Source organism: Dermatophagoides pteronyssinus, unplaced genomic scaffold (assembly GCF_027571235.1).
Source record: "Dermatophagoides pteronyssinus isolate colony J.1.1.1.1 unplaced genomic scaffold, Derpt_VIB-CSIC_2022.12 sq0015, whole genome shotgun sequence".
Lineage (NCBI taxonomy): Eukaryota > Metazoa > Arthropoda > Arachnida > Sarcoptiformes > Pyroglyphidae > Dermatophagoides > Dermatophagoides pteronyssinus.
In genome coordinates, this window is record NW_027461539.1 from 721,934 (window position 1) to 732,090 (window position 10,157).

Below are 10,157 nucleotides of genomic sequence, written 5' to 3' on the forward strand. Positions count from 1 at the left end.
CTAGAATTGCAACAACAACAGAATAAAAAAATCTAATGAATAAAACGATTTTTCCGCTCGTGCGCCATTCCAAGAATCGTGGTTGCTTTTTTTTAGTTAGCAATAGCTATAAAAAAAAACAAAACAAAATAGTGGTACAACAATTCTCTCTTTGGCATTGAAAGCAAACAATTTACAAATGAAATTCATAACCGTCAATGATGATTTTAAGAAAAAAAAAACAAATGGAAAGATGGAAAAAATACACAAAAATCCATTGAAATTTAATTGCTATCGAATTGATTATTATTATTTTCAATCGACCATATTATTGAACATGGAAAAGTGTTTTTTTTTTTTTTGTGGTGGATTATAAACAAAATCGGAATTTTTTACCATTAAAACAGGATTATCAATATAATGGGATATTGATGAATTTTTCGATATTTGTCCGCGGTATGCGCGCCAAACCAAAATAAAAAAGAACGCGTTATTAAATTGTACTGGGATATATGAACGGCATTTGGAGCATGCAGAACCAAAAAAAAAAAAATGAGCTGTTCATTCCATCAACAACAAACCGAATAATTTTTTGAAATAATTTTATTTGAAAAAAAAAGTTTACTAATATCGAAATTTCAATCATGATGAGCCGAAAACCTCGTCCCCAACAACAACAACAACACCAACAGCAACAACAATATTTTCATAAAAATTCACAACAGCCAAATAATAATAGAAGAAGACAATATAATGACAATCAACAACAATCATATAATGATCATGATGATCGGTAATACTTTTTTTTCTATGTCTATGTTTTAAATTTTAAAATTCAACAATATTTTTTCAATTCTATAGATCAAATGTTCACAATCGATTAGGTCCAAGACGACGAAATATACGTGGTTCGGGTGGAAATAATTATCGTCAAACATCATCACGAAATAATCGTTCTCAAAATTATAATAATAATAAAGATGCAAATAATCGTCGAAGTGGTGATGATTTTTTCAAAGTTACCATTCCAAATGGTCATAAATATGAACAAGCATATATCAGACAATTACTCAAAGAAAATTTAGATGATATGGATGACGAAATAATATTTTATAATGTAAGCTTTATTTAATGAAATTTTTTTGTTTTAATTTTTAATCAATTCATTCATTTATCATCAGTATCATATTGGACAAAATAATTGTGTCTTTTATGTAAATGGTCAAGACAAAGCTGATACTTTACGTGGCCTAAGCAGACGGATAAAAACAAATAGTGGTCATAATTTAATAATATTGACACAAAGAACACCACCACCAGTAATACAAATGAACGATCAATACATTGAATTGATTAAGATCGCAATGAGTTCACAATATGATCATCATACCAATATAATGGATTTAAGTCAATTTACACATTCTAAACATCTAAAAAGTCAAGGATTATATATTATGTTAAATCGTCCAAATGTTCTTGCTAATATCGTTAGATTGATTATTGATAATGCTCCAAATACGATAGCCATTAATCTTAGTGATAATAAAATACAAATATTGGAACCATTGAAAGATTTATCATCACTTACTCAATTGAAAGCATTGAATTTATCGAAAAATAATGTAATTATTGATTGATTTTAATAAGTTTAAAATGTAAAATTTCATTTCATTTTTTATTATTTTATAGATAAACAATTTTGAACAATTAGATCATATAAAACATCTTGATCTTTTGGAATTGGATCTAGAAGGAAATCCATTAATCAACAATTATCAAAGTAGTGCAGCATATGTCAGGTTTGTAACATTGTTAATTCAATGCTTTTTTATCCATTCATCATTTTTTCATATGATAGAATTCTTGTTATTATTGATGTTATAAATGTGTTATTGCCTAATTCGGTATATTTTTTATTTGTACCCGAAAAATTCATAATAATATATTGTCGGAAAAATATCCGACAGTAAAAATATTTGGTTTTCTTCAACCATTTAAAATATAAATGGTTTCAATGAATAAGAAAACATCGAAAAAGTACATATCGTAAGCTGTATTTAAAAAAAATAGGTGACAAAACCTGATAAAATTCATAGTTTACTAAACAAACGTCCATAATGATGACATAAACGTTCGAAATGAACTGTTGAAAAAAAAGTACATTTGGTTGTCGAAAAAAAAAAAATTTTAATCGAATTATTAATCATTCAAAACAACATTTATATAAAAGTAAATTAAGAATTTTTATCAAAAGGTTTTGTACACCAATTATATTAAATTCAATTAAAATGAATTTTTTAACCGGGGGTTTATTATCTTCGTTATCATTCAAAGATAATTTGTTTGTTGGAAGGCAATTTTTGATAATTAAATCTGAATACATTTTCCTATAGTAATTGATTTGCGATATATGCAAGAATTTTTCTTTCAGTTTTTTATATTTCAAAAAAAAAAATTATTTTTCATTTTAAATAATTTAAAATCAAAATTTTTCTAAAATGTTTTTTTAATTATTTCTTTTTTAATGGATTTATTCTCAGCGCAATACGGAAAATATTTAAAAATTTAAAAACCTTGGTAAGTTTGATTTTCTTCAAGAAAAAAAATTTTTTTTTTGTTACATCAATTTTTTCAATTTTTTTCAATATCATCAAGGACAAAGAAGCATTACCCACTGAAATTGGTTTCGATTTGGCTGTAGCCGATAATATACCGGAAAAAAAGGTACAATATATTCTTATTATCAAAACGAACTTCGATTATATTTGACATTTCCATGAAAATTTTAGGGTTCATTCATTCCTGATGAAAGTCTGAAAACTTTTATCACTGGTTTCTTAAAAGAATATTTTCGAATGTATGATTCGGAATCACGACAACAATTGATGGTCGCTTATCATGATTCAGCGACGTTCACTCACAGTATTGCTTCGAATAATTCGTAAGTCTATTCGAAATTTATTTTCCAAAATTAATTAATTATTTTTAAATTATAGAATGTATAGACCGAATGATATTATAATGAAAGAATCACATAATCTACTCCGTTTACGAGATGAAAGTTTATGGGTGAAATTGGTCAAAACATCGAATGTGGATATTGTTTCATTTTTGAACAAATTGCCTGTTACAAAACATCATCTGGATACGTTTCAAGTTGATATACCATTTTTTAGCAAAGAATTTATTAATGTCGTTGTTAATGGATTATTGCAAGAAACTTTAAAAACACAAAGTTCATTCCGATCCTTTTGCCGAACATTCTTTTTGGTCCCACATAATAATGGATTTGTCATTCTAAATGAAATGCTTTTGATTTCATCTCCTTCGGTAATTTATTTTTTTGTAATTTATTTTTGTTTGCATTTTCTTATATTTTTTCATCTTTTTTTTTGAACAGATAAAACAGATAAATGAACACAAACCATTGATTGAAAAAGAAACATCATCCAATAAAGCTGATCTAGTTATGAAAAATTTCGATTTTAAACCGTCAAATTTAATAGTCACATCAAATTTGATAACAAATCAATCAAATGTTACATTTGCTTCATCGGCACCTAAATTACCAAATGACCCACGTGAAGAAATCATTCGAAAATTCAAAGAAGAAACGAAAATGAATAGACAATTTTCAATACAATGTCTTGAAGAAAATGGATTCAATCCTGCCGTTGCATACGATGTATTCCTTAAACTCAAACAGGCCAATGCATTGCCACCAGAAGCATTTATTGATTGAATTTCAATCGTACTCTTAATTTTCAATTAATTGACCGATACCGGAATTTAAAATATATTTTTATAAAATTATATAAAATAAATTTTTTTTTATTAGCATGATTTAAAAATCAAAATCCGTTACTGATATTTATGAATGGAGTCACAAAAAAAAAGTGTGCTTCACAAAATATTGATGGTGTGAGTGTGTGTTGTGCATGCGTGTGCTTGTGTATTGCTGGTTTCTGCTTCCTTTCGCTGTTGCCTGCATATTCATCACATGTATTTTTTTTCATTTTTTTATTGACAAAAATTCTTTATCATTTTCAAACATGTCGAGAGAAATTTCGAAAAAACGTACCGTAAGTAATTATCTACGTTTTATCTGATTAATTTTATCCAAAAAAATTCGATCCATTTAGTTTGTAAATCAAGGTGTTTTTCGTGCCGAATTGGATGAATTTTTGCGCCGTGAATTGGCTGAAGATGGTTACAGTGGTTTGGATGTCTATACTTTAGCCTCTAAAACTAGAATCGTCATCTTTGCTACTCGTACACAATCAGTTTTAGGTGAAAAAGGTCGAAGAATCCGTGAATTGACATCTTTGGTCCAAAAACGATTCAATTTCGATGAAGACAAAGTTGAAGTATGTTTAACAGCTTTTCTATTTTATTTAAGTAACCAATGTAAAATTTTTGTTTTTGATAGATTTTTGCTTTGAAAATTGCTGATAGAGGTTTGTGTGCTATCGCACAATGTGAATCTCTTCGTTACAAATTGATCGGTGGTCTGGCTGTTCGTCGTGCTTGTTATGGTGTTCTTCGTTTCATCATGGAATCTGGAGCCAAAGGCTGTGAAGTTGTTGTTAGCGGTAAACTTCGTGGTCAACGAGCCAAAAGTATGAAATTTGTTGATGGATGGATGATTCATTCTGGTCAGCCTAAAAATGATTACGTTGATGTTGCTGTCAGACATGTACTTTTAAGACAAGGTGTATTGGGAATAAAGGTCAAAATCATGTTGGAACAAGATTATACTGGAAAGAAAGGACCAAAGATTCCGTTGCCCGATAATGTTCAAATTGTTAATCCGAAAGATGAAGTACTCCCAACAAATCCTTTTTCGGAATCGAAAATAGTTGCTGAACCACCTAAAATAGCGGCATAAGAAATGTGAACATTTTTCAATTTAAAAAAAAAAATAATAAAATTTTTCATTTTTTAAAAACTTTTAATCGATTTTATTGAGAGAGTTTTCTATTTAAAATTGATTGTAAAAATTGAAAAAAAAATCAATTTGAATTTCCAATTTCAAATTGGAAAATTTTTTTTCGTTACGTCCTTTATGTTGATGTCCTTGTTGTAAAAAATGAAAAATCGGCATTTCGTTGATATATCAACAAATTTTAAATTCATTTTACAAAAATTAATATTTACAAAACTGATAATAATGGAAAGTTATCTTGAAGATCATCGACTTTTGCATGAAGAACGTGAACGAATAGAAAATGCAATGGTTCGAGAATTGATTGTCAAAAAAACTACACATCGTGAAAATATTAATTCGGATCATCGTGTCAAGTATTTACTTGATGTGAGTATTTGTGTTAAATAATGAAATCTAATGTTTAGCTAATCTTTTTTTTTCTTGATTATCTCAACAGAAATATATCGATGTTACCAAACGTATTATTACGATGTATGATGATAAAACTGGTCAAATTAAATCAGAAATTGCTGCTATGCAAACAAATGAGTTTAATGAATTTTATTCACGTTTGAAAAACATTAAAGATTTTTATCGTAATCATCAAAACGAAATAGCTATACCGATCGGTACTGAATATGAAAAATTTGTTCAAGAACGTGATACCGATATTAATTTGGTCAATTTTACCGACGAAGAAGGATATGGGAAATTTTTAGATTTGAATGAAAGTTTCAATCAATACATCAATTTAAAAGGAATCGTTGGAACAAATTTTTCAAAGATTGATTATTTGACTTATCTAAATATGTTTGATCGATTTTACGATATTCCCAAGGAAAAGAAATTTCATTCTGGATATGAAAAATATCTTGAATCATTAAGTGAATATTTAGAAAACTATATTACTCGGGTCAAACCTTTACTTCCACTCAAAGACGTAAGACTAATTTTGGTTAATATAATAATGATTAAATTTAAGAAAATTTTTGTTTTTTGCATTTAGATTGTTGAAAAATTAAAGGAAGATTTCGAACGTATGTGGGCAAACCATCAGGTTCCCGGTTGGCCAAAAGAAACAAGCGGAGTATTGTCAAATACTGGAGCACCATTGGATTTGCAAGCATTCAATTCTTGTGAAGAATTAGCTTCGTTAGGTTTGGATCGTCTTAAATCTGCTTTGATTGCATTGAATCTTAAATGTGGTGGAACATTAGAAGAACGAGCACAAAGATTATGGCAAATTCGAGATAAATCACCGGATGAAATTGATCCGAAATTATTTGCCAAACGTAAAGGTTTCTCTATGGATCCTGACAAACAAAAAGCGATTGCTTTTATGGAAATTCTTATCTATAAATATATAGATATTCTAGATGAACAGGTAATCTATGAATTAAACATTATAACTATTATTACTAAACTATTTTACGTTTAGCGACAATCAACAAAAGAAAATGTACAACGAAAACAAGCTCGTACTGCAGGAGAACGTGAAGAATCGGATGAAGAAGTTGAAGAAAGTGAACCAGAAGAAGAAGAAGAAACTGATGTCATTTATAATCCTAAAAATTTACCATTAGGTTGGGATGGTAAACCTATACCATATTGGCTTTATAAACTTCATGGTTTGAACATCTCTTATACCTGTGAGATTTGTGGAAATGCCATTTATAAAGGACCAAAAGCTTTTCAAAAACATTTTGCCGAATGGCGTCATGCACACGGTATGCGATGTTTAGGCATACCAAATACGGCACATTTTGCAAATGTAACCAAAATCGAGGATGCATTAGCATTGTGGGAAAAATTAAAAAATGAAAAACATAAGGAAAAATTTCAACCGGCAAACGAAGAAGAATATGAAGATAGCCAAGGAAATGTAGTCAATAAAAAGACTTATGAAGATCTCAAACGACAAGGATTACTTTGAAATTATATAATATACTTTTATTTAAGAATTTTTTTTCCAAGATAACAACATTTTTAATCATTTTTTTTCATTCCTTTTTTCTAAAAAAACTTTCAAAAAAATAAAAAATAAAATTCATCATGCAACGTATAAATTGGGCATCGAATCAAATTTTCAATTAGCGGCTGCTCGTCACACACACACCAAAATAAAGCTCTCCCTCTTTTCTTTTATGCATGGACTTTTTTTTTTTTTTTTGCTGGGTTCTCGGGATGAGGAGGCTATAGCTGTTTGGTGTTGTTTGTGATGATGATGGTCATGGTTGGGTATTGTTTCATGTTTCAGTGATTTTTTGTTTTTTTTGGCTCCACAATTATTTTTCATTAATCAAATATTTTTTGTTTTTTTTTATTTTTTATTCGAAATTTCGTCCATTTATAATTAATTTGATTTCGATATAAATAGAAAATATGATACAACCTGTGTATTGTTTAAGCTGATCCTGATCAATGGATATAACATTTGTAAAATTTAAAAAATTCATTTTATTCATTTATCGACATCATCATCATTTTGATTAATCAAAATTTGTTTCGAATTACATTTGTTTGTTTGTCTGTTTTTTTTGTGGGATTGCGTGCAAATTCTTTATAATAAAAAAAAATTTGATTCCACTATTGTTTTGAAGTTGATTGAATGATTGACCGAATTTATCAATCGATTAAACATTAAAATCATGAGTTTTACTTCAGATGAGGTATATGATTTTTTTGATGTTTTTTTTCGTTCATTTTTAATGATGATAATTTTTATTAGATCAACTATCTTATTTATCGATATCTACAAGAAAGTGGATTCATACATTCTGCTTTTACATTCGGTATCGAATCACATGTTAGCCAATCGAATATAAATGGCGCCCAAGTTCCACCGGCAGCATTAATATCCATCATTCAAAAAGGTTTGATATTATTTTATTTCTTTAAAACTTATTTTTTTCAATATTTGAATTTTGATTCAGGTATACAATACACTGAAGCAGAGCTTTATGCTGACAATGATGATGGAGGCGAAAGACAATTTGAAGCAATGTCATTAATTGATGCTGTTACTCCTGAATTTCTTCATCGAATACAATTATCACGTTTGGAAGCAAATAATGCAAGTGGAAACAATAGAAATGTACCGAATGGCACTGGACCGCCGACTGCATCCAATTCGACTTCCAATGCCAACAATAATAACAATTGCAGTAACAATACGAACAATGATTCTTCAAGACCAAATGATGTGGCTAATAATAATAGTGGTAATACAAATCAAGATAATACGGCCACGAATAACAATGGCCTTATAAATTCTGTGGTTCAAAATGGTACAGCAAATTCTACTCAAAATACCTCAAATAATTCCGCGATCAAAATGGAAATCGATCAATATTGTTCGATGACAATGTCCAGCAATTCAAATATGGCTCCATTGAATAATTTACCTCCTGGCAGCGGTAATCAACAGCAACAGAATTCAGGAGCTTCTCGCTCTGGAACACCACATAATTTTTCATCCGTAAATAGTGCCCAACAGCCAACACCTGTACAAACAAATTCTGTTCCACCATCGTCGGCTAACATGGCCAATTTAAATTCACCTGTAATAGCATCATTAAATATTGGAAATAATAATCCAGGAGGAGGAACTCAACAAGTATCTCAACATCAGCCAACAACAACTGTTTCGATTAATGATATTGATATTCCTCAATCAAAAGCAACAGTACTTCGTGGTCATGATTCTGAAGTATTTATTTGTGCTTGGAATCCTACGTCTGATCTGTTGGCATCTGGATCTGGTGATTCAACTGCTCGAATATGGAATATGGCTGATCCTGGAAATCATTTAATACTCCGTCATTGCATTCAAAGAGGGTAAGATTTTAGAAAGATGACGTTGAATATTTTCAAATCCAAAGTGGAACTTAATTTTACAAAATTTACAGAGGCACTGAAGTACCTTCAAACAAAGATGTTACATCGTTAGATTGGAATACTGATGGAACATTATTAGCCACAGGTAGTTATGACGGTTATGCACGAATTTGGACAACCGAAGGTAGACAGGCTTCAACTTTGGGACAACATAAAGGTCCAATATTTGCTTTAAAATGGAACAAAAAAGGCAATTATATATTGAGTGCTGGAGTGGATAAAACGGTTTGTTTAATCTGATATTGTCATAATCCATTAATTTAATGAAATTTATCTTTTTTAGACAATTATTTGGGATGCATCTTCCGGTCAATGCACTCAACAGGTAAATATAAATTAGTATTAAATCATTAACAAATTATTCAATTTGTTTCGTTTAGTTTGCATTTCATAGCGCTCCTGCTTTGGATGTGGATTGGCAAACAAATTTCTCATTCGCTTCTTGTTCCACTGATCAATGTATACATGTATGCAAATTGGGATCGTTAACACCTGTCAAAACTTTCAAAGGTCATCAGAACGAAGTTAATGCTATAAAATGGTGTCCACAAGGTCGTCTTTTAGCATCGTGTTCGGATGACATGTCGTTGAAGATTTGGTCGATGAATTCAGATACGCCTGTACATGATTTTCAAGCCCATCAAAAAGAAATCTATACGATAAAATGGTCGCCAACTGGTCCAGGAACGGCCAACGCCAATTTAAATCTTATGTTGGCTTCAGCTTCGTTCGATTCGACTGTTCGATTATGGGAAGTGGAAAAAGGAACCTGTTTGAATACGTTGACCAAACATAATGAACCAGTATATTCGGTTGCATTTTCACCGGATGGTCGCTTCCTAGCATCAGGAAGTTTTGATAAATGTGTACATATTTGGTCTACACAGACTGGACAATTGGTCCACTCATATAAAGGAACTGGAGGAATATTCGAAGTTTGTTGGAATTCTAAAGGAGACAAGGTTGGAGCATCAGCCTCCGATGGATCCGTATGTTTATCATTAAAATTCATCAAATATATCATAATGCTAATTTTTCATTTTTTCCCCCGAGCAGGTATTTGTTTTGGATCTCAGGAAATAATTGATTATAACTAAAAAAAAATCTACTCGACCATTCATTCACTTGAATACAAAGAAATATTATTATTTTCTTTTTTTGCTTTCAAATATTTTGTAAATATTCTTTTCTTTCCGGCAAATATAATTTGTATAATTGTGAAACCATAAATGCAACTCAATCTCTTTTTACACAAAACATTATAAAAAAAAAAAATATTGTTTTCTCAACTCGGAACCATTATCATCACCATATAATTCTCTATTTCGCCTCCATATTAACTATAATTTTTATT

The 10,157-nt window shown here is 29.9% G+C and overlaps 4 protein-coding genes across 4 annotated transcripts; all 4 read left to right on the forward strand.

Moving 5' to 3' along the window:
• The first annotated feature begins 512 nt into the window (after positions 1 to 512).
• LOC113791563 (nuclear RNA export factor 1-like) lies at positions 513 to 3,819 on the forward strand. The gene is made up of 9 exons (XM_027341354.2): positions 513 to 772; positions 841 to 1,096; positions 1,161 to 1,601; positions 1,669 to 1,778; positions 2,520 to 2,556; positions 2,635 to 2,703; positions 2,769 to 2,920; positions 2,976 to 3,309; positions 3,380 to 3,819. Exons 1-9 carry the CDS (start codon positions 624 to 626, stop codon positions 3,719 to 3,721), a joined length of 1,890 nt encoding a protein of 629 aa, XP_027197155.2. The 5' UTR covers positions 513 to 623; the 3' UTR covers positions 3,722 to 3,819.
• An 82-nt stretch (positions 3,820 to 3,901) lies between these two features.
• RpS3 (ribosomal protein S3) lies at positions 3,902 to 4,927 on the forward strand. Its single transcript, XM_027341355.2, has 3 exons — positions 3,902 to 4,061; positions 4,122 to 4,346; positions 4,409 to 4,927. Exons 1-3 carry the CDS (start codon positions 3,918 to 3,920, stop codon positions 4,865 to 4,867), a joined length of 828 nt encoding a protein of 275 aa, XP_027197156.1. The 5' UTR covers positions 3,902 to 3,917; the 3' UTR covers positions 4,868 to 4,927.
• Positions 4,928 to 5,055: 128 nt separating this feature from the next.
• On the forward strand, positions 5,056 to 6,972 carry noi (splicing factor 3a subunit 3 noi). Its single transcript, XM_027341370.2, has 4 exons — positions 5,056 to 5,293; positions 5,364 to 5,846; positions 5,913 to 6,290; positions 6,345 to 6,972. Exons 1-4 carry the CDS (start codon positions 5,069 to 5,071, stop codon positions 6,837 to 6,839), a joined length of 1,581 nt encoding a protein of 526 aa, XP_027197171.2. The 5' UTR covers positions 5,056 to 5,068; the 3' UTR covers positions 6,840 to 6,972.
• Positions 6,973 to 7,133: 161 nt separating this feature from the next.
• Positions 7,134 to 10,033, forward strand: ebi (transducin beta like ebi). The gene is made up of 7 exons (XM_027341362.2): positions 7,134 to 7,575; positions 7,635 to 7,779; positions 7,840 to 8,743; positions 8,815 to 9,028; positions 9,087 to 9,128; positions 9,184 to 9,792; positions 9,860 to 10,033. The coding sequence occupies exons 1-7, from the start codon at positions 7,555 to 7,557 to the stop codon at positions 9,884 to 9,886; spliced, it is 1,962 nt and encodes a 653-aa protein (XP_027197163.2). The 5' UTR covers positions 7,134 to 7,554; the 3' UTR covers positions 9,887 to 10,033.
• The last annotated feature ends 124 nt before the right edge of the window (positions 10,034 to 10,157 follow it).

Bases quoted from the DNA above. Each gene is read 5' to 3' on its own strand.
- RpS3 (XM_027341355.2), top strand. From the start codon at position 3,918: ATGCGTGTGCTTGTGTATTGCTGGTTTCTGCTTCCTTTCGCTGTTGCC. The intron at 4,062-4,121 runs GTAAGTAATTAT...CGATCCATTTAG, and splicing joins AAATTTCGAAAAAACGTACC to TTTGTAAATCAAGGTGTTTT. The intron at 4,347-4,408 runs GTATGTTTAACA...TGTTTTTGATAG, and splicing joins TCGATGAAGACAAAGTTGAA to ATTTTTGCTTTGAAAATTGC.
- LOC113791563 (XM_027341354.2), top strand. From the start codon at position 624: ATGATGAGCCGAAAACCTCGTCCCCAACAACAACAACAACACCAACAG. The intron at 1,779-2,519 runs GTTTGTAACATT...ATTTATTCTCAG, and splicing joins AGTAGTGCAGCATATGTCAG to CGCAATACGGAAAATATTTA. The intron at 2,704-2,768 runs GTACAATATATT...TGAAAATTTTAG, and splicing joins ATAATATACCGGAAAAAAAG to GGTTCATTCATTCCTGATGA.
- ebi (XM_027341362.2), top strand. From the start codon at position 7,555: ATGAGTTTTACTTCAGATGAG. The intron at 7,576-7,634 runs GTATATGATTTT...AATTTTTATTAG, and splicing joins TGAGTTTTACTTCAGATGAG to ATCAACTATCTTATTTATCG. The intron at 9,793-9,859 runs GTATGTTTATCA...TCCCCCGAGCAG, and splicing joins CATCAGCCTCCGATGGATCC to GTATTTGTTTTGGATCTCAG.
- noi (XM_027341370.2), top strand. From the start codon at position 5,069: ATGAAAAATCGGCATTTCGTTGATATATCAACAAATTTTAAATTCATT. The intron at 5,294-5,363 runs GTGAGTATTTGT...TTATCTCAACAG, and splicing joins GTGTCAAGTATTTACTTGAT to AAATATATCGATGTTACCAA. The intron at 5,847-5,912 runs GTAAGACTAATT...TTTTGCATTTAG, and splicing joins CTTTACTTCCACTCAAAGAC to ATTGTTGAAAAATTAAAGGA.